This window comes from Hyperoodon ampullatus (assembly GCF_949752795.1).
Source record: "Hyperoodon ampullatus genome assembly, chromosome: 3".
NCBI classification, from domain to species: domain Eukaryota; kingdom Metazoa; phylum Chordata; class Mammalia; order Artiodactyla; family Ziphiidae; genus Hyperoodon; species Hyperoodon ampullatus.
The window spans coordinates 38,602,185-38,625,289 of NC_136916.1; the positions used below are offsets into that span (position 1 = coordinate 38,602,185).

General features: G+C 51.2%; 1 protein-coding gene across 1 annotated transcript in view; it reads right to left on the reverse strand.

The window, feature by feature from the left end:
- The window catches only part of ACAN (aggrecan), a gene marked incomplete at both ends in the record, with an annotated part of 35,135 nt that extends 12,823 nt beyond the window's left edge, over positions 1-22,312 (reverse strand). Inside the window, 11 exons of the mRNA XM_079701001.1 lie at positions 1,712-4,756; positions 7,839-8,054; positions 9,845-10,138; positions 11,463-11,590; positions 12,089-12,263; positions 14,120-14,524; positions 15,536-15,829; positions 17,560-17,687; positions 19,000-19,174; positions 20,115-20,498; positions 22,243-22,312. Coding sequence (XP_079557127.1) covers positions 1,712-4,756; positions 7,839-8,054; positions 9,845-10,138; positions 11,463-11,590; positions 12,089-12,263; positions 14,120-14,524; positions 15,536-15,829; positions 17,560-17,687; positions 19,000-19,174; positions 20,115-20,498; positions 22,243-22,312 — 5,314 coding nt within the window. The remainder of the gene's footprint in view (positions 1-1,711; positions 4,757-7,838; positions 8,055-9,844; positions 10,139-11,462; positions 11,591-12,088; positions 12,264-14,119; positions 14,525-15,535; positions 15,830-17,559; positions 17,688-18,999; positions 19,175-20,114; positions 20,499-22,242) is intronic.
- Between the last annotated feature and the right edge of the window lie 793 nt (positions 22,313-23,105).

Genomic DNA, 23,105 nt, shown 5'->3' on the forward strand with positions numbered 1-23,105 from the left:
CTGAGCTTGGAGGGGACGGGGCGTTTCTTTTCTCAGGGGTGGTGGTGTTCATGAGCTGAGATGTCCTCATGGCCACAGTCCTCAAGGTGTTCAGGGAGCGACAGGTAGATTCTAATCTTGTTTTCAGGGCCACCTCCAATCAGAGGATCCCCCAGGCTCCTCACTCATCCCACAAGCTGCTTGGGCAAACAAGGGCCCCAGCGTGGTGGGTGCCCAGGGGTGGGGCACTGCTGGGTCACAGCTGACCTGCAGCCATGAATCCTGGAGCTGGGAGTGACAAGCTCTGACTGTGTCATCTCCTTCAGGGCCAGAAGGGGACCCAAACCCCACCCAGAGGCAAGCATGGAGGGGACCATAGGGGCTTTCCTGGAGGGCTCCACTCTGCATGATGCAAGACAGCCTCCATGGAGATTCCCTCCCGGGAGCTGTGGGGCACGATGGGGTCTCCTCAACACACACCCTAGCTCAACATTTCTTTGCAGTCTCAAGTTTTATCTTCAAAATTCCAGCACGTTTTGCATTCTACTCATAAAACAATCATTGGCTTGACAAAAAAAATGAACTACTTCTCAGTTTAATTACTTGACTTTTTTCTCCTAAACTGCCATGTAGACCGGACGCTCTAGAAAGACGTGCCGTGTTTACCCTGTGCCTGCTACTCAGCACATCACTGTGTACTCTCCTTCCCAGTGTGAGAAGCCTGAGCCCCAACTGACCTTGGTTGCCTCCTCCCAACCCCTCTGCCTGCACCCCCCATGGCCGATGAGGCTCTTACCTATGTCGCAGTGCTTGCCAGTGTGGCCAGTGGGGCATAGGCATATGACGTGTCCCTCTGTCTCCTGGCAGGTCCCAGCACTGCAGGGCTCCTTGGCACAGGTGGTGGGGTCTGCAACCCCCGGGGAGAGGCTGAGCATCAAGAATGTAGCTGCCTGGGGTACAGCGCAGCCTCTACGACCTCGAGGGTGGGGCCTGAGGCCCCAGAAGCCCACAAGGCTGGTTCTGGGTCAACACGCTTCTGAGGACTCTGTCCCTCCTGAGTCCCAGCATCTGGGAGCAGTTGGGGGCTCTCTGACTGGGGAAGGTCTCTCAGTACACAGGGGGAGGCAAGGGATCCCAACGCAAAAAGCAAAGGAAAATCATCAGCCTCTGGTGCTCAGTGCCAGGTTTGTGTCAAGGTGAGGCCATCACTATAGTACAGAGGATTCACCTGTGCAGGGTGAGGGTGGGGAGGCAGGGTCTAAAGGCAGGACACGGCCAAAATGACACTACATAGTTCCTTGAACTGTGCAGGTTTTCACCCTGCACAAAGCAAATACTGGGGCATAAATGTCATCAGCAGATTCGTTCTCTCAACTCACACTCACTCCATGGGAAAGGGGCATGAGCAGAATTTCCAGCACTATCTAAATAGTGTTTCCCGTGCCAAGTACAGACAGTTGAATTCACATCTAAATGTTTGTGTCATGTAACTCCACTGTAACAATAATAATCACGAATCTACAAGTGTGCACTGTGTGCAAAGTATGACACTTGTTCTCTACATATTTATATCTTGCTTAATCTTCCTTGGTACTATTCCTGTTCTATAGTTCTCAGAGAGGTTAAGAAACTTGCTTGAGGCTGCACAGCTCATCTGTGCTCAGAACTTGAATCTACATGGCTACAGTCTGAACTACCCAAACCATTTAAAGGAAAATAATCCCAACAATACCTGCCGTGGTTGCCTCTGATTCATCTGTCCCTCCTGGAGAGGTTGGGATGGAAGCATCAGCTGGGGAGGTGGGTGTTTTGGCTGTTTGGGTCTCTTCTCCTGAGTGCACGGGGCTTGAGGACTCGATTTCTAGATGCGCCTCTGCAGGGCTCTGGGTCTGCTGAATCCACTTGGATTCCAGGATGGTGGGGCTGATGACAACATCCAATCCCGAGATGTGACCAGACAGGTCTCCGCTGATTTCAGTCCTGTCTCCAGAAGCCACGGGAGTGGCCAAAGGTGAGCCTGATGCCTCTGTGCCCACATCATAGGTGGTGGTTGACTCTCCACTCACTTCCGGGGCAGCCGAGCCCTCCCTGGGGCCTTCCTGAAAGGCTGAGGTGCTACCTGTCACTCCCAGGCCTGAGGCTTCCTCCAGATCAGCTTCATGGAAGGCGGAGGTGGTTCCACTCAGATCAGGGGACCTGGAAGTGCCTCCGCTGGCCTCGGGGGCAGCTCCCACCTCAGCCTCAGGATAGGCAGACGTCTCGCTGCTAGATTCTGGGACTGATGATGCTTCTACTCCAGACCCAGGGAACCTTGGTGCATCCCCAGATGCAGAGGCTTCTCCACTGGACTCAAAAAGCTGGGGGGTGTATGTTACAGGGGGTCTTTGGCCCAGTTCCTGGGAAACAGTTGGTTCAGTAACACCCTCCACGAACTCAGAAATGATTAAAGTAACTTCTGGAAGTCCTGAGGCCTCCCCACTGGTGCTCGTGGGTGCAGAGGATTCTCCGCTTACATCAGTGGTGCCAGAAAAGTCCCCACTAAAATATGGAGTACTTGATGGCTCTCCACTGGGCTCTACCAGTCCAGACTGACTTAGGTCCAAAAGTCCTGAATGGTCTCCAGACATGTCTGGTGCTCCAGAAGGGGCACCACTAAGTTCCAAAATGCCCGAAGGCCCTTCTCCTGCTTCTTGGGCTGTTGGAGCCTGGGTTACAGATTCCACCAAAGTTCTGTCTACAAGAGAGACAGTGGAGAAACCAGATGGAAGTCCATGGCCGTCATATGCTCCGGAGGGCAGGCTGCTCCCACTCTCAGCTCCAGAGGACTCTCCACTGACCTCAGCTACTCTGCTTGGCAGGCCACTGAATTCTGGAGGCTGTGGTGTAAACCTACTGGAGTCAATTACTCCAGAAGATAGTCCACTGACATCCACTATCCCAGATGTGCCTGAGAGATCTGCCTCTCCTGAAGGGAGGCCACTGAGTTCCACGGACCCTAAACCTTCTACTTCTTTAAATGTAGTTGGGGTCACTTCAACCAAACTGGTGTCCACGAATGTAATGCCAGAAGATTCACCACTGCCACTCACAGCACTGGAAACCAGGTCAGGGATTCCGGATGTTGTCCCACTGAACCCTGGTAACCCCGATGGCTGCCCACTGAGATCAGGGATCCCAGACGTTTCTCCACTCAGGTCGGTTATGCCAAATGGTGGACCAATGCCAGAAAGAACTCCAGAAGCTTCTCCACTGATTTCTGGTTGTCCGGAGGACAGTCCACTAAGCTCAGTCACACCAGATGTTTCCCCAGAAAACCCTGATGGCTGCCCACTGACCTCAGAAAGTCCAGATGTTCCCCCACTAATGTCAGGAAACCCTGATGGCTGTCCACTGACACCAAAGAGTCCAGATGTTTCCCCACTGATGTCAGGAGTCCCAGATGCCTGGCCACTGAGTTCAGCTCCTGAAGAGAGCCCGCTTGCTCCTCCACTAATGTCCAGCTCACTGAAGGGCAGCCCAGATGTTTCTCCAGCACCACTGATGCCAATGGTTCCCCTTCCTTCTAGTTCACCTGCAGTGGTGGCTGTGACCACTTCCACCAATGTAGTATCCACTAGGGAGACAGTTGGGAACCCAGATGGAAGTCCACTGAAGTCAGGAAGGCCAGAAGATGGGCCACTTCCAAGGTCCACCCCAGAATACTCACCACTAACTCCAGAGGGAAGGCCACTTGCTTCTGGAGCTTGCCCACTTCCTAGAGTTCCAGAAGGTATTCTGCCAAGGTCCAAGACTCCAGAAGCTGACCCAGTCAAGTCTTCTTTTCCAGAAGTCAACCCACTAAGATCCTCAGCTCCAGAAGCAGAGATCTCCAGACTTTCCCTTCCAGAAGGAAGTCCACTAAGGTCCCCTACTCCAGAAGCAGAGGTCTCTAGATGATCCTCACCTACAGAAGGAAGTCCACTGAGGTCCTCTACCCCAGAGACAGAGGTCTCTAGACCCTCTCCTCCAGAAGGAAGTCCACTGATGTCCCCTACTCCAGAGGCAGAGGCTTCTGGACCTTCTCCAGAAGGAAGTCTGCTGAGATCCTCTATTCCAGAGGCAGAGGCTTCTGGACCTTCTCCAGAAGGCAGTCCACTGAGATCCTCTACTCCAGAGACAGAGGTCTCTAGATCCTCTCTTCCAGAAGGAAGTCCACTGAGGTCTCCTACTCCAGAGGCAGAGACTTCTGGACCTTCTCCAGAAGGCAGTCCACTGAGGTCCCCTACTCCAGAGACAGAGCCCTCTGGGACCTCACCTCCAGAGGGCAACCTGTCAACTTCAGGAGTGCTGGTCCACGTAATTCTATCTTCATCTCCTGAAGCCAGTCCGCTTTCCACAGGCAGGCCTGAGCCCACTGTAGAGGTGAGCCCACTGAAGTCAAGGTCTTCAGAGGGCAGTCCACTTGCAATTTCCCCTGAGGGCTGCCCACTGGAGTCTAGGTGTCCTGAAATTTCTCCACTGCCTGTGAAGTCACCACTGACTTCAGGCACCCCAGATACCTCCCCAGAGCCTGGCAGCTCAGTCCTGCTGGGCACTGGGGCTGAAAGTGTGGATGGTTCCTCTGAGGGGAACAGCTCCTCTGAGGGGAATGGTCTCTCTGAGGGGAATGGTTCTTCTGAGGGCGACGGCTTTTCTGAGGGCAATGGTTCCACCGAGGCTGAGGGCACTTCCGTTGCAGAAGGGCCTTCTGTGCTCTCCTCTGTTGCTGTGCTAGTGGGAAGCCATGTAGGAGGGACCCCTGGAGGAAAGGAAGAAGAAAGATGAGGTGTGGATTTAGTAACTCTGCCCCATTTTAAGCTCACGCAGAGAAGCTGAACTCCATTCCTTCCACAGTAAAACTTTTCTCTCAAGAGCTCAGAGATGTGTCCAGACATTTGCTAATGGAACCTCACACAGCCTCTTGGGAAGGATGGGGACCAGGAAACTCCCCGCCACCCTCAGGCTATACTTTTTGAGACCCTAGGGGGTGCCATTCACACTAGTTACAGAATGTGGGGGACTGGCTGCCACTGAAGACAGTCAAGGTCACCTTTCAAGTACTTCCACATTATTACCTCATTTATCTAAAACCATGATTTTTAAAGTGTGGTCTCCAGACTATCAGCACAAGCATCACCTGGGAACTTGACAGAAAAGCGAATTCTCAGATCCTACCCCAGCTCCACTGACTTAGGAATTCTGGGGCGGGACATGGCACTATGTGTTTTAAATTTATTTATTTATTTATTTATTTAGGGCTGTGTTGGGTCTTCGTTTCTGTGTGAGGGCTTTCTCTAGTTGTGGCAAGCGGGGGCCACTCTTCATCGCGGTGCGCGGGCCTCTCACCATCGCGGCCTCTCTTGTTGTGGAGCACAGGCTCCAGACGCGCAGGCTCAGTAGTTGTGGCTCACGGGCCTACTTGCTCCGCGGCATGTGGGATCTTCCCAGACCAGGGCTCGAACCTGTGTCCCCTGCATTGGCAGGCAGATTCTCAACCACTGCGCCACCAGGGAAGCCCGCAGTATGTGTTTCAATAAGCTCTCCCTACCATGCTGATACTCTTTGAAAGTGGGAATTGTTCATCAGGGCCAATCCCTCTGAGGCTGAGAGGGCCAGGTGATGTTTGCAAAAATACGTCAACTTTTTCAATTCTGAGAGCCCTATTACAGAGGACTTGGAAAATATAGAAAAAAAAAAAGAACAGAAAAGAAAACCCCACCATCCTAAATAATCATGGTTACATTATTTTCTTTCTGTCTTGCTTCCTTTGGCATTTAACAATAACCTGCATGTGTTTTTGGGCTAATTTCCCAGGCAGAGAACATGAGCAGAGAGGGTACTTGGTCCCAGTGGGCAGGTTTACAGCCTACTCTCACTTAAAGGAGAATCCTGGAGGGGGGTGGGGAGTTCGATATAGCAGTGGTGACATGTAAGATGGTTTTAAATGGATATATACACACACACACATACATGTATTGGGTTGGCCAAAAGTTCGTTTGGGTTTTTCTGTAAGAGGCTATGGAAAAACCCGAACGAACTTTTTGGCCAACCCAATATATATATATAGCGCACATATCAGAAAATAGCCACTTACAGATATGATATAACGTTTCTCTTTGAAATACATCTACATTTCTTTTCAAAAGGAGGTCAATTTAAAGAAAAAGATACAGAGTTAATAGCAGTAGAGATGGTTCCCCGGTAAGGCTCAAATCAGCGAGGTGGTGGGGAACTGAAGAAATATTGGAAAACATTTCTATGGGGCCAATGGAGTCCCCTCCCATGGATAACTCCTGTTAGTGGCTGCCCGAGTCCTGTGCCAAGCCACACACTCATGCCAAAGAGGACTTGGTCATTCTTATTCTTGTGAAGGTCAAGGAAAGGGCCTCAAGCAGGTATGGCTGCTGGGTGAGGTCTCAGGTTTAGAATCCCACCTGCTCCACTGATGCACCTTTACCTTCTGGTTTTGCATTTCCAGCACCCAGAGGAGCACTTGGTGTGGCCAAATTGCTTGGGAACTGTGCACTGAATGACTGGATAAATTAGTGGGAAGCTTTGATATATTCCTTTCTTCAAATGCATGTACCCCTGGGAGAGCTGACTCTAAAAGGTGCACACAGGTTACTGTGCATTGCTCTAATTCAGCCTTACCCAAAGTGGGCCATGTTAAAAATGCTCCGTTAAAGGGAGTTAAGTGGTTAAGAATCTACCTGCCAATGTAGGAGACACGGGTTCGAGCCCTGGTCCGGGCAGATCCCACATGCTGCATAGCAACTAAGCCCGTGCACCACAGCTACTGAGCCTGCGCTCTAGAGCCCACGAGCCACAACTACTGAAGCCCGTGCACCTAGAGCCCATGCTCCGCAACAAGAGAAGCCACCACAATGAGAAGCCCTGAGAAGACCACACACTGCAACAAAGAGCAGCCCCCATTCGCCACAACTAGAGAAAGGCCACGTGCAGCAACGAAGACCCAACGCAGCCTAAATAAATAAATAAATAAATTAGTTAATTAATTAAAAAAAAATGAAAATGCTCCGTGAAAAGAAAAAGACACCGTGATCAGATTCATTTGGCACACACTGAATACATTGCCCCCCTCTGCCTTACAGTGCATATTAGCATATCCAAGTCTCTGAGAAGGTCTGCAGTGGGGGAAATCTGTATCTTCCTGTAAGCCAGGACTTCCCAAACCTTATGGCTAGAAAACGCTTTTTCCAATAGGGTTTGGGGTCTTCCGATTTCATCCCATCAAGTCCCATCTGATTTAAGCATAACAGATGTTGCTCAGCAAGTTCTGACTGGGGACGCCTGGCCCAGAAGAGGGACACGGAAGGAGAAGCAGGGCAAGGAGACAGGTCACAGCCAGACTGCCCACAGCCACCCCCTCCCAGGCCCTTTCCCCTCTACTGGAGCTCCTCCTGCAAGAGAGTTTTTAAGAGGTTAGAGAGTAGGGGTGTAACTGCAGGAGCACAGAATGGGAGCCCTCTGACTGACACAGTGCTGGGCATTTGGGGTGTGTAGCTGGAAGACAGTGCAGAGAGAGAGACAGAGACAGAGAGAGAGAGAGAGAGAGAGAGAGAGACAGAGAGACAGAGAGAGAGGGAAAGAGGTGTGTTTTATGAACAAAGCTGCCCTTTCTCTCCCTTGGGGGTTGGTCCTAGAGGCTCGCTGAGGTGGCTGAAGTTGCCCACAGTGGCACACTTAGCTAGTGTAAGGGCTGGGGAAACAGAGCACAAGTCCCGGGGGGGACCACCCTGCCCTCCCCCCACCGGGGCACACCCTAGGCTGCCAGGCGTGTGACGCATCGGGACGTGGCTCGGAGCCTGAGCCACACAGACCTGGCAGTGGGGAAGTGCCCGCTGGCGTGTAGGCGGGCTCCCATTCCGTCTGGTTTTCTGGCTCAGTGATGAAGTCTGGGATTGCAGTCGTCTCCTCCCCAACAGGGACAGCAGCCACACTGGGCCCCACTTCAGTAGTGATCCAGTGTTCCACCTCAGGGCGCTCTGTGGGTGCGCTAGCCTCCTCTTCTCCTGGAGAGGGCGCCGCCGAGATGCCTAAAGGGCATGCGGGTGGTGAGGGTTCCTTCTTACCAGTGACCCAATCCAGGCTGGCCCTTCCTGAGGGGAGCTAGGGGATCCTGAGGTGGGCCAGGCCTGTGCACAAACCTTACTGGTCCTCGGCCTCCCACCACCCCACCCAGTCCAGTAAGATGGCTCTTGTCCTCAATTAATAAGAGCCGTTTGCATCAGCTATATCAATATGCACACACCATCGGCACTTTATTTCAGGGTGGTCTGGGGCACCTCTTCTGCAGAATCTATTATACCTGCCAGGCATTGTTTAAAGGTGTTATGTATATAAAATCATTTTATCCCACAATGGCCATGTGAAACAGATACTATTATCTCATTTACAGATAGGGAAACTAAGTCACGGAGTTAAGTGACTTGTCCAGTATCAGTGGCTTCTAAGTGATAGATCTAGTCTTTGGATCCAAGTATCTGGTGCCAGACTCTCTGCTCTCAAGTACTGCAATGATGCTGCTTTTCTTGGGATCAGAAATTATATTCCAAGTGTGTCTGGATCAAAATCAGGAGAGTTCTATTTAAAATGCATGAAGCCATCCTGGCACTGATGGCTGAAGGCAGGATTCATTGACTGGGGGTAATTGTTCTGGTTTAGTGGGCTTGATTGGGAAGGAAGCCAAACTTCTTGGCAGTTATATAAGAGGCTGAGTTTACGGAGGGTTGGGCATTGATGGTGGAGATGCATGGGAGGAATTTACTGGGAGGCTAACTGGCTTGGCTTCTAATTCCCAGAGCAGGGAGAAGGGTACTGGGGCAAGAGCCTCATCAAATCCTCTGGGAGGGGATTGGCTTTCTTAGGCTGGCAGAGTGGGACTGAACTTTCTTTGAATTAGGTTTTAAAAGGGGACCTGAAAGTCTGGGAAACTTTGGGGCACTCAGGGTTTTTTAAAAATTAACTTTATTTTGAAATAATTACAGATTCATGGGCAGTTACAAATACACTGAGTTTTGATGTATAATATGTAAAATATGGTACAAGCCATTACTACAATCTACACACTAGGCAGTGCATCTAGACCCATGGACCCTGTGAGAACTCATCCAATCAGAACCCAGCAAGGCCTTGGCCATGACCTGGCCATGCCCACTGAGTTGTTTGATGCTGTCACTCTCAGAACTCTGGTAACATGGCATCGAGTACCCAGCATGGGTCAATTTAAAATGTGAATTTTTGGTGCTTGGTGAAGAATAATAATTTGACTAAACTCATCACAGAAATACTTAGAAGGTGAAAATTTGACAAAGGTGTACAAATTAAAACAGTCTATGTATATATATGTGTGTGTGTTATTTAGTTATAATAATAAAGGTAACATTTATTGAGCATTTACTATGTCCTAGGCACCATGCCAAGCATTCTGTGTGCACTACCCTGTTAATCCTTCCAGCAACTCTTTGAGGTAGGAACTATTGTATCACTATTTTATAGATGAAGCAGAGGAACAGAGAGGTTAAGTGACTTGCACAAGGTCACATAGCTACCAAGCAGCAGAGCCATGATTAAAATTCAGGTCTGCCTGATCCTAGAGCCCAAGTTCTTACTCATGTCTCTCTCTGTGTCTCTGGGAGCATTTTAGAAGGATGTGCTTGCCTTGGGGTCAAAGCCTAAGGTCATGCTAGCTCCAGAGCTGCCCCTGCCCAGAAAAACTGACTTTTTCCTCTTTGCTGTGATGGATGGACGGAGATCAGGAGGGATGAGCCAGGGGAGTCACCACCCCAGACAGAAGGGGTGCCGAAGGAGAGGTGAAGGCACATACCTCGGAAGCAGAAGGCGTGGTGCCGGGACAGCGGGTCCAGGAGGCCTGTCTGGTTGGGGTAGAGATAGACGGTTCTCACACCTGGCTTGTCCCCGCCGCAGGCAGGCCTTGGGGTGACGATGGGGTAGCGGAGGCTGCCGTCAGAGAGCCAGCCAGCGTAGCATTTGTCCAGGCCGCGGCTCCAGGCAGCATAGAGCTGGCCCGTGGTGGCCAGTGTGGCGTTTTGGGTTTCACAGAACTCCTGTGCTTCCTGGAAGGTGAACTGCTCCAGGCGTGTGGCGAAGAACACCTCCCCTGGGGGCAGAGGCAGATGGCAGGTGTGACCCTCCGCCCTCACGGCCAGAGCAGCCTCTGCTCACCCAGGGGCAGGGGAACTGAAGTAAGACGAGTTGGTTTCTCACCATGGGAAGAACCTCCCCTCCTTCCCTCCTTTCTGGATTCTCCAGTCACACTTAGACACCCCCTCCTCTGGCTAACAGAAGAACTCCCTTGGGCACCCTGTGCTCCCCCAAACCACAGCATTTAATCACTGAGCACTGAATGCTGTGGACCTGCCAACCCACTCGCCCCACTGTCATCCCCACCCTGTGAGCTCATCGAGGGCAGGAGGCGGGGCCTGTAGCCGCTGTTGGGGGTTGGGGTCCCAATACCCAGAACAATACCCGGGTCTCTGTCTGATTTTGGGGAAGGAAGTTCACATTTACTGAAAACCTGCTTATACCAGGCACTTTTCATGCACGTCTTATTTAATACTCAAAAAAGTCTCTGACATAAGCATAAATCAGCCACATTTTATAGATGAGGAAACTGAGGCCTAGAGAGGTTAAGTAACTTGTCCAGTTCCCAAAACAAGTGAGTGGCAATGTTGAGCTCTTTCCTGAATATGAGCATTTCCAAAATTGGGTTCACTGGAATGGTAATTTGGTGATTTTAATTGAAATGAAAAGAAATGAAATAAGACCAAACAAAGGGTCTGTGTTTGTTTGTTTTTTTTTTTGCAGTACGCAGGCCTCTCACTGTTGTGGCCTCTCCCGTTGAGGAGCACAGGCTCCGGACGTGCAGGCTCAGTGGCCATGGCTCACGGGCCCAGCTGCTCCGTGGCATGTGGGATCCTCCTGGACCTGGGCACGAACCTGTGTCCCCTGCATCGGCAAGCGGACTCTCAACCACTGCACCACCAGGGAAGTCCCAAGGGTCTGTGTTTAACTAAGCTTGGGCGATGCTTGTTAAGCAGAGTTAAAGAGATTTTTTTTTACTGCAGGACTTGTCAGAGCCTTTGATTTGTTCATGGGCATTGGGATTCTCCATGAGGCAGAAGGTGTATATAATACTTTTTGGTATAAGTAAATTAATCCATTTATCCATAGAACTTATTGCTTTTTCAAGAAACCTATGCTCCCCTGCAATGCTGGGGAATCCACATGAACCATCTGGGAGGGAGAGGAGGGGCCTGACCTGAGAGACCGGCTGGGAAGCCCTTCTTTCTTAAACAGGATCCTTCCCCTGCTCCCCGCCCAGGTGGGAACGGGATTAGGTGGATGGTAATTCCCTCTTCTCTGTGTCACCCCATCAGCCCCCTGCTTGTCTAGAGACCGAAATGTGAGAACGTGGTCTGTACCATCGAGTCTGTCCACGTAGCAGTAGACATCGTAGGTTTCTGATGGTGGTCGCACGCCATAGGTCCGGACCCCTGGGCTGCTGTCCTTGTCACCCACACACGGGGTCCGTGGGCTTACAATGGGGTATCTGCAGAGGAGGATGGGAGGGGCTGATGAAGGCCTGTTGAGGGGGCTGTGGATGCAGAGCCTCAGAGTGTGGCCAGCAGGTCACTTGGGGACTTGGGCAGGGTGTGTCTTCTGCTGTCCAGTGGGATTCAAACCAGGAAGGAACCTCTCATGCAGCACATTCCCTGTGTGGCTGGGGGAAGGGTCTGGGGGCCCCTGGGGGATTCCTGGCTTCAGAAGAAAACCCACGGCATGGAAGGGCCAAGCTGGGGAGGACTGCGGGGCTTGACAAGGAGCTCTCTCTATGTCTCTTGTGGTGAAATGGCCAAGGAGTTAATGTCACCTGAGGCCCATTCCCACTGTCTCAGAATATGCCTTGATTCTGAGGGAGAAATTAAGGGATTAGCCAGAAACCACTAATTAATGGGCATGCAATGTGGTGAGTGCCCGCTCTGGCTCCCCAAGCCTGACCTCTCATGGTTGGGTTTGGGTTAAGAGGGGAGCCCAGCTAGTCTGTCACCTGACGGTCTGGTCCTGCAGCCAGCCGGCGTCACACTGCTCGTAGCCTGCTTCATAGGCGGCCTGGAGCTGTTGGGGTGAGGCGATGACGGCCCCGGTGCGCAGGCAGGCCTGCTGAGCCTCCTCAAAAGTCAGTGAGTAGCGGGAGGAGCCCGGGCGGTAGTGGAACACAACTCCTGGGTGGGGAGGAGAGGGAGAGAAGGAGAGACAGGTCAGGCTCAAGGCATGGACCAGGTGCCACAATGCCAGTGACCATGGTGCCTGGTTCTCAAGGCTCTGCAGGTGTGGAGGGAGCCCTGGCTTCTTGAGGAATGACCTCCCTTCATCCCCTCCTTCCTTTCCTAATCCCGATCTGATTCCTAGTCAAGCTAGTCCTCTCTGCTTGTTCAAACCACTCCTGAAAGCCACCTCCTTGAGAGAGCCTTCTAGGACTCTTCTGCCGTAAGTCTTCCCAACCTTCCTTTCTGGGCTCCCCACTCCTAGGCTGCTCATTGTTCCTGTTACTCTTTAAAACAAATGCATTTTCTCTTATTATGGAAAGAATAAACAATCATTACAGAGCATTTGGAAAATATAGAGAAGGATAAGGAAGAAATCAAACAACCACTGCATTTCTTCCACTTGGCCCAGGGTCCAGGGTTCAGGGGATGGGTGGTCCTCCTGAAAGTGGCTGCAAGAGTTTGTGTGGTTGCACCGGGTGTATTTCTGGGGAGTGAGCTCATAGCTTTTGCCAGATTCCCAAAGGGTCTGGGGTCCACACAGCTTATCCTGGAGCCCCTACTTACTCTGCCTCCCCCATTGCATTCAGCTGGACACACATTTGCTTTTGACACTCCCCTGGGTGACTGGCCAGTTTATGTCACAGCTGTGGATCCCCAATCTGAGTCTGCCCCTGTTCTTGTCCTGTTCTGGGTTAGATGTTCATGTGTCCATTGGCACCTTCCCATGTGGTGGCCACGTGGAGAGAGTGAGGGTCTCTCCAGCCCTGGGCCAACCCTGGGACTCAGCTATTGTTGGTGTTACTCCAAAACTTCTAAACAACTCTTCCTTCTCAACCTACTGTATTAATCTGGGCAATTCAGGTTGAAATCTCACTTGGTGGCATCGTGGGTGTGATGGTGGATGGCAGTGTCCATTTGCCCATACTCCAGGAGGGGACACCACCAAGGTCCTTAAGGAGGCCACCCCAGTACATCCTTCCTGATCACAGACTTGAGTCTGGGGACAAGTTGGGCTTTATGTGATGTGACATCCCAATCATCCAGACACTTATTAAGCACCTGAAACACCATCATCCCAGAACTGGGGTGGCAAACGTTTTCTGGAAAGGGCCAGACAGAACACATTTTAGGCTTCGTGGGCTTAATGGTTTCTGCACAATTATTTAATCCTACCATGACAGCCCTAAATGGCCACAGACAACATTTTACCAAATGGGTGTGGTTTTTTTCCAATCAAACTTTATTTGTGGACATTAAAGTTTGAATTTTATATAATTTTCATTATATGTCACAAAATATTCTTCTTCTTTTGACTTTTCCCCTCAAGTATTTAAAAAGGTTCTTAACTCTTAGTTCATGGGCCATATAAAAACAGAGGATGGGCTGGATTTGGTCCACGGGCCAGTTTGCTGACCCCTGTCCTGGAGGGTCAGTGCTGTGTGAGGCCCAGGGGTCACCCAGTGCAGCCGATCTCAAGTGGTTTTATTCTGTGGAAGCGCCTGATGGGGCTAGGAGGGCCCCTGGGAAAAAGAGCCCCCATTCTCCACCACACTTCACCTCTACCTGTTGATATATACCACCTATGACTTCATTGGAAGGAAATGCTTTGTGGCAAAAGAGCCATAGACACACAAAAGAGCGTGTGTATCACTGGTCTGGCCCATCCCCCTTGTTTCACAAATGAGGAGAGTCAAGTCTGAGAGGAGGGAGGCTTGTCCCAGGTCCCAGGTTAAGCTAAAGGTATAGAAGACCCCCAGGCCAAGCTCTTTCCACCTACCCCCAATGCAGCCCCCTGAGGGGCGGGCACTTACCCCCTGGCAGTCGTGGCTGCCCAGGGACCTCAGTTGCACCTGGGGCTGCGGTCACCTGCACGACGAGGTCCTCGCTGGTGAAGGCCGTCGGAGCGCCCAGGCCAGGTGTGGACTCCTCAGGAAAGGACCAGGGCTGGGTAGCCTCTCCAGTCCTGTTCTCGGCCTCAGAGAAGGCGGTGGCCCCTACTTCGGGGGCAAAAGTGAAGGGCTCCTCGGGCTCCAGGGCGGTAGGGGTGACCTCAAAGACGGGTCTCACCGTGAGGATCACGTTGCCTCGGGCTTCACCCTCGGTGATGTTTCGGGGCAAAGGCAGCTCCAAATCAGGCCAGGTCACCGTCTGGATGGTGATGTCCTCCTCACCCCCCATCCCGAAGAAATTTTCTGGGATGTCCACAAAGTCTTCACCTGGGGCCGGGTGTTAAAGACAGGCATTAGTGCTCAGCCTGGGGCTGGCTTGGGGGAGGTGAGCAATGGATCGCCTCCTCCTCTGCTAAGGGAGGAAAGCACCTACTGTGTGCCTGGTACCTGACCAGGCCCATTGCAGGTGTCCTCAATGATTTGAGTATTTATTATAGGGGTGCCCACGGTTTCCAGACTGCAAGAGAATGCAGTCACCAGAGCACAAGACTGACCAATCAGCTCACTGCTTGTAAAGCCATCTTGTTCCAACATCCCTTCCTGATTAATGCCAGCCAGTTGTCTGCTTACCTATCTTGTGAGTATCTGTTGACCATTTGATGTTATAACTAGCCAACCGGACAATGTAAATCAGCTACAAAGAGAAATGGAAAAATCTTCCCAAGGATGCAGGGGCTCAAGAAGTTGATGAAGGTGCCTTGAGAGAACTGCCTGCCTCAGTCATGAACAAACGGGGGTCTTGCAGAAACAAGCCATTTAGTAATTAACAAAGAGAGAAACCATGAGGATGCTAGAACTTCAAACAGGGTGGTAGGAATATTGAAAGGTTAAGAGAAGTTTTGGGGGAAATCCTAATTATTTTTGCACAAGTAACCCTCTTCATGTAAGATCAGGCTGTGGAAGTTAAACATGAAATGAGCTATGTTGTTGTGCTAGCACCAGTTTTGTGATAAAATTTACTCAACTCCAAATTATTCATTGTTTTTATTCCCCTCCAATAATTAGCACTTAATTGTAAGTATAACCAAGACTGTGTAAAATATAAGATAAAAACATTTTTTAAAGTTTTAGTTTTAGGGCTGGGTACGCTGCAGCCTCCAGTGCTTCTACCTTAGCTCCCCTAGGAACCCGTGAAAATAGGGGGTGCTAGGACAAGGGGTTCAGGTACCCAGTGGCCCTTTGGAGGGAGTAGAAACCAGCCCCCCACTCTAAGATCTCATCCTCTGGGCCTGAATTTTGGTGGCACGATCCCCCTTCCGGCCTCCAGCCCAAGCCCACCTGTGTAGCAGATGGCGTCGTAGCGGGATGAGGGGTCGGGGTATCCCGTCTGGTTGGCGTGCAGGTAGACGGTCCTCACGCCCAAGAGGTTGCCCCCGCAGTTGGGCCGAGCCTTGGAGATGGGGTAGCGCACGCTGCGGTCAGCCAGCCAACCGGCGCTGCACATGTCCATGCCACTCTGCCAGGCCAGGTAGAGCTGGCCCGTGGTGGCCAGCCGGGCGCCCAGCCGCCGGCACTCGTTGGCTGCCTCCTGGAAGGTGAACTTCTCCGGGGATGTTGCATAAAAGACCTCGCCTGCGAAAGACACAGCCGGCAGGGTGAGGAGCTCCCTCCCACGCCTGCCCCGTGTCCCCAGGGAGATCCATGTGGTTCCTCGGGGTTTGGCTTCTAACTTCTCAAAGCCCTGGTCCCACATGTCTATTTCAGATCCTGCCCTCCACTTCCTATGGGCTTTTGGGTGGGGTGATGTCAGTTTCCTAAAACAGGGACCAATAAAGAAGCTGCCAAAAAGACAAAGAAGTGAGGAAAGTGCAGAGCAAATGTGAGGCCCGGGAGGAAACTCCTGCCGGAAAGCATCTTCGCCCACACTTCGCTATGGAACTTCCTACCACTGGGGCATCTCTCCTATGAGTCAAGCACTGCCCACTGGAACAATCCTTTTTTTTTTTTTTTAAACTGATTTTTTAAAAAAAATTATTTATTTTGCTGCGCCAGGTCTTAGTTGCAGCACATGGGATCTTTGTTGAGGCATGTGGGATCTAGTTCCCTGACCGGGGATTGAACCCACAGCTCCTGCATTGGAGTGCAGAGTCTTAACCACTGGGCCACCAGGGAAGTCGCTGGAGCACTTCTTTTTACAATTCCACATTCTGATGGGAAAAGCAGGCATCAGACTTTGACCCTAATAGCAGTGTTTCCCAAATTGGGGTCTCTAGGCCCCGAAGTGTCCATAAGGGCAATGGTGGGGGCCTGTAGGCTCTTTTCACTGTTTCTGAAAACCTAACAAGGTTGTGCTGCAGGGAGGGATAGGGTGGTGGGCGTCGCTCCCGGGGGTTGTTCTGGCTGTCCCTGCTCAGTGGCAGCTCTGGTTGGCCCTAATCAGTGTCTTTAATTAGCCCAAAGTGGGAACACAAATATTCGTTACTTAATCTACCGGCTTGGGCCCTGGGGTGAGAATGAGGAAAGGGGTCACGGTGGTGAGGAAGCTGGGGACGTTCCCTGCCTCACAGTGGGCCAGGTTGTCAGCCCTTCTCCTGCCTGGGCGCAGCTGTGATCTCGGGGTAGGGGTGGAGGTGCAGAGTTTGCAATGTCAAAATGGGTGAATGAGTGCTGATGGGGGAAGGGGTGTCATCCACTTGCCTGGGTAACTTGCTCAGCTCTGACTGCGACCAAACTTAACTCCCTTTACAAACCAGAGAAAGACTATAGATTCCTTCTCGCTGCCCCTGGTGCTCTCCAGAACTAGCCCATTGGGGCGGCCTGGATAGGGCTGGGGGCTGGCAGCACAAAAGCTGAGAGAGGGTGGCTGGGAGGCCAGCTCTCCTGGGAATGACAATTCTGATAGGCTCCCCCTGGAGTGGCCTGGGTGGGAGGGGGTCCTTTGTGAGGGTGACAAGGCTGAGCTGGGCTTTAATGGTGCAGTGGAGCTTGGGACAGCGATGGGCTGGTCAAGCAGTGGGGGTCCTGGCTGGGAGGAACAGTCGCAGGTGAGAGACCAGCTATAAATATTCTTGGGCCCAGTGATGGCTCAGTTTGCAGGTGCCTGGGGCCACTGAGGCCCTCCCCAAAGTGGAGAGTGAGGGGGCCAGACCCTTCCTTCCTGAACTCTTCCCTCCCCCAGCCACGCTGGGCATGATGAGGCTGGGGGCCAGGGAGGGGGGAGGGGCAGGGGCGGGGAGGAAGGGGGTGTTGAGGGTGTGATGTCCTGGGTTAACGTCCTGCCCAGGAGGAGGCCCCTGTGATCCTGAGGGTCAGCAGGATGAAGGGATTGGGGAGCCGGCTCTTGGGAGGGGGAGTTGCCTCACCCTCCATCTCCTCTGCGAAGCAGTACACGTCATAGGTTTCATTGGTGTCACGGATGCCGTAGGTTCTTACACCGGGAAACTCATCCTTGTCCCCATAGCAGGCTTCCCTTGGAGTGTGGATGGGGTACCTGCCAGGAACCCAAAGTAGGGATGTGACAGTCAGGGGATGGAGGGGGCCAGTGGCCCGTGCCCTTGTATCCTCCTCCCTTGTGGGAGGAAACGGTGACTTACTGATGTGTTTGCTGAGATCTGCCTAGATCTGTGGGCTACTTGTTTCTACAGCTTTTTCCCCAATTTTATTAAGATATATGTTTTCACCGTTACTGGTGATTAAAGGTGGACCCCTTTACTGAATATTTATTGGTACCAAACATGTTCTATCAGGAGCTTGCAAATCTTTTCTGTAAAAGGGCACATAGTAAATATTTTAGGTCTTACAGTCCGTAGGGTCTTCATTGTGACCTTGCCATTGTAGTGTGAATGAAGCAACCACAGACAAAATAACAGGAGTGGCTGTGTTCCCATAAAACTTTGTTTACAGAAACAAGGGGTGGGTTGGATTTGACCCATGAGCCATAGTTTGCTGACCCTTGCTCTATACCATTTGAGTCTCACATCAACCAAATGAAGTGCTATAACAACTCTATTTTAAGCTGGAAGAAACTGGGGCCCAGAGATGTTAAGCAATTTGTTCCAGGTCACACAGCTTCCAAGTGTCAGAGTTGGGATTTGAGCCCAGCTCTTTCTGAGGTTGAGGTGTGGGCTCTTGCACTATGCTAGGCTGTTGTCTTATCTTGCTTTAAAAAAAATGGCTAATGGGTTTTGTGTCCTAAGATCTTTTGCCTACCCCAAGATTTACAAAGGTATTTCCCTTTGTTTTCTTCTTGTGGCTTTGTGGTTCTGGCTTTTGCATTTAGAGCTCTGATCCATCCCCAATGAATTGTCTCATCTTGCTTTTACCGGCTTGCTCACACAATTGCAGCCCCTTGAAGGCAGGGCTCTGACTGTCCTTCTGCGCAACCTATTCCTCAGCAGCTGTGCTCAGGGAAAAATGCACCGAGAAGCTTAATTTACGTATGTCTTGCCTTATTAAAGACAAACTGAATGTAAAGTGGTTTACAAAAATGTATAAACAACAAAGTTTTAAAAAGATGTAAGTGAAGAAATCACGGCAAAGGGAAAAATGAGTAGGAAGAATAATCATGTGTAATTTGCATGGAGAAAATGCTCGTGTAGCACAAAGTTGCTAGTGGTCACTCACTCCACCGCAGGACAGAAGACCAAGGATTTGGGACAGGTCATCGGGGCCTGACCTAGAACTGGTCAAGGCATCCCTTCAGCCCCAGCTGAGGTTGGGCTCTGTGTCTGGCTGGCACGAGCTCAGTGCTGTTCAACTCCAGCCCATCATCCACCCTACTCCTATGGTAGCCTGGGGCTCACCTGACAGTCTGGTCTGCCAGCCAGCCGGCGTCGCACTGGTGGAAGCCGTCCTCATAGGCGGCCTGCAGCTGCTCGGGCGTGGCGATGATGGCGCTGTTCTGCAGGCAGGCCCGCTGCGCCCTGTCGAAGTCCAGGGTGTAGCGTGTGGAGATGGCTCTGTAATGGAACACGATGCCTGCAAGACACGCGACGGCAAGAGAGCAGGTCAGGCACAGCCTCCCGTCACCCAGGCCCTTGCAGAATTAGGGCAGGAGTCAAGGGGATGTAGAGACATCTGGTCGGGCCCCTAGGTGATGGGTGGCTCCTGTCTCCACATTTGCATGTGGTCCTTTCCTGGAACACCTCCAGTAACGGGGAGCTCACTACCTCACAAGGCATCTTTTTGGAAACCTGTGATAATTCTGATAATCAGAAAGTTCTTTGACTTGAACTAAAATCTGCCTCCTTATAATTTTTCTTGTCATTCCAGGACCCTATATTTGCTTTGCAGAAAGAGACACTTAGAGCTCCATGCACCCTCAGCCCAGGGGCATCCTAGTGGGAATCCTGTTTAAGGCACAGGCAGGAGTGGGCTGTCTTTGGCAGAGTCACCCAGCAGAAAAAATCTGGTGCTGACTGAAGTCCTAGAGCCAATCAAGGACAACCATATTCCTTGGTCCATCGAGAGCAAGGGAACCAGGGAGTCCTCATCCCTTTCTTTGGCTTCTGGAACTGGAGGCGGGGGAGGGAAAAGACACCTGGGTAGAGAGTCAGGAGACTGCTCTGGCTCACTTCCAGGGAAACTTCATTCAGGCAAGTCACTTAACCTCAGTTTGCTTGTCTATAAAATGGGGATGATCACAAGGCAACCGAATCACAGGACTGATGGGAAGAATAGACTGTAATTTTCATGTGACCGTGGCCCTGAAGAATTTAATTCATTTAAATGCCAGAGAGAGTGATGTTACCAGCTCTGTGTTACAGGGGAAGCAACTGAAGTTAAGTAACTTGACTGAGGTGCAAACCATCACGGGGAGGACCCAGGATTTGAAAGCCAGACAGCCTGGCCCGAGAGAGGATACCATTCTGGTTCTTCCTGCAGGTGAAGCAGGGCCCCTGTGGGAGGAGGCTCTCACCTTTCACCACGACCTCCAGGGTGGCCTTGCTGTCCTCGATGCCGTGCATCACCTCGCAGCGATAGATCCCAGAGTCATTGGAGCTCAGGTTCTGGATTTCCAGGGTGGCGTCGCTGGGGATGGCCGGGTAGTTGGGCAGCGTGACCCTGTCTCGGTAGGCACTGTTAACCCGCACCTGCCCTTCAGTCGCCACCAGCAGCACCAGCTCCTTCTCCTTGGAAATGCAGCTCCACTTGATTCTTGGAGCGAGGGGGGCGGTGGAGGGGGCGGTGGTCACGGGGTGCATGGGGTCGATGAAGTAGCAGGGGATGGTGAGGGAGCTCCCCAGGGGGACCCGCAGCGGGGACGGTTCAGGGATGCTGACACTCAGCGAGCTGTCAGGTTCTGTGCGGGAGACACGGGGGTGGGAGACAGACCTGTTAGTGCCCAGAGAGGACCACCCAGCCTCCCTGTCAGTGCTTCTGGAAATGACAAAATCCCACGAGTGTGCTGGTGTCTATCCTGTGCCATATGGAATTCTCTTTCCAGAGCAGCTTTCTCAAGACCTCTGGTCTCTGTGCCTCAAGACAGGAACTATGGAGCCAGAAAGGGCTGCAGAGGAGGGCAGGGGAAGCTTCAGAGGGGAGACCACCTCTCTGTTTCTCAAACTGGGGTACCCAAAGCGATGCCAAGCCATAGGATAAACAGACCCCATCTTCCTGGAGTGATAGCTTGACTCAAGAATTGGCATAAAATTATCTGGGGATAGAAAAAATTATTATAGGGAGGAAAAAAATCCACACAACTTTTAAAGCTAAGATATAAAAATATCAAATACTTAAGGAGGTCTGCTTCAGGCTCCATCCTGACCTTGCAGAAGGATGAATCATTCTCTTTTGCTGTTGGGGGATCGGGAGCCTAGCTGGAGAAGCATGAGAGGATCAGACATTTAAGTCTGCAAAGGGTTAGACTGGGGTGGGGTGGGATATGAGTAGACTCCACAAAAACACATGGAGAGCATTGATAGGGAAGATGCAGCATGTCTGCCAAATCCTGTTAGAAGTCAAAGATCTTCCTGGAATTGGAAAGAAAGAGCCTTTGAAAAAATAGCACCTTTCATGGAGATTCATACACTTATTGAATCTTTTTTCCCAGGAGAACCTAGAGGTCGAAAATAAAAATGTTTCAGGTATTTGTGGGTGGCAGACACGTAACAAGGCAGCGAAAGGGGAGCCAGGAATGTTTGGGGTGAACTCTAACCTTTTGATGTCCTGGCCGGTCACCACCAGGCCCTTCACAGAAACCTCCCTCTGATACTCAGTCCTAGCACATGACACAGTGTGGTTTCAGTGGTGGTGGTTCTCTGGGGACAGCTGGAAGTGACAGCAGCGCCTGGCTCTAAAGTTTCTAAAGCTCTCAACCAACCCTCGTGAACTGGGTGGCCTGTGTGGGCAAACCACCCCAGGTTATAGCCAGGGGTGGATATTTGTGGGTCCCAGAGCAAGAGTACAGATGGAGACCCATGGACCATATGTCTAAATATTTAAAAGCTATAAATCAAGCCAACAGATTGTTAAGTAAAACATGTTCTATCTTCTTATTTGACAGGGATACTTTTCAAAATGAAAAGCCGGATTCAAATTTAGAATTCTTGGATTCCTTAGAGTTTTGCATTGAGATGTGTTGGCCAAGCTGGAGGAGGGGAAATCAGGGCCCCTTCTCTTCCCACCACAGCTCTGCACTTTGAGGGGTCTGTGTGTACCCCAGTCCTCACATCCCAGCTCTGTCTACACTCAAACAGCCACCCCTTCACCTCTCAGACTGGAGGCGTGGTTCCTCCATGGGAGGATGGACCCAGAGGAATGAACCATGCAGCCCTGGATGTGACTTGGGTCCAGGTGGACAGGGAATTCTGGGCGTTCTGGGTACCCAGAGGGAGCATAGACCTGAGCGGACACATCTCACTGGCCCTACAGATTCCTCATTCTTTAGAGAGCTTTGGGGCTGGAGGAGGGTAAGAGGGGCCTCTAGGGTGATGGCCCAGAGTAAGCACCAGGACTCTGGCAGGACTAGCTTCGGTTCCCCCATCCCCAGAGTCCAGTCCTCAGTGCCTGCTGGGTAGATGAGACATGAGTGGGAATGTCCTCACCTGAAACTTCTACTGAGATGGCTGCTGCGATGACTCTCAGAGTCACAAACACGAAGAGTAAAGTGGTCATAGTTCACCTGGAAGAGAGGAGTTATTCAGAGGTTCAGATACAGTGAGGATGAGGGTCATGTGTCACATGACAAGTGTGATAAACTCCTGGCCTGTGGTTCTGAACTTGCATCGGGATAAGGAGGCTGTACTGTATAAGCACAGGGAACTCTGCTCAGTACTCTGTAATGACCTATATGGGAAAAGAATCTAAAAAAAGAGTGGATATATGTATACATATAACTGATTCACTTTGCTGTACAGCAGAAACTAATGCAGCATTGTAAATCAACTATACTCCAATAAAAATGACAAAAAAAAAGGTAAGGAAGCTGCATGTGACTCGAGAGATATCTTCTCCAAGAATCCCCTCCTCACAAAACCTTCACGGATTTCTCAGTTTAATTACCAGTGTGAGGCTGGAAACCTCCTCCTACCTTTTCTAGGGAACCTCTCATCTTCTGACCAGCAAAGCCTCATCCTAAAGGATCCCTGCAATGGTTGATTTTATGTCAACTTGACTGGGCTCCAATATTTGGTCAAACGTTATTCTGGGTGGGTCTATGAGGGTGTTTTGGGATGAGATTAACATTTTTTTGAAAGATTTTTCTTGTTTTTTGATGTGGACCATTGTTTAGTCTTTACTGAATTTGTTACAATATTGCTTCTGCTTTTTATGTTTTGGTTTTTTGGCTGTGAGGCATGTGGGATCTTAGCTCCCTGACTGGGGATCGAATCCACACCCTCTGCATTGGAAGGTGAAGTCTTAACCACTGGACTGCGAGGGAAGTCCCAAGGATGAGATTAACTTTTAA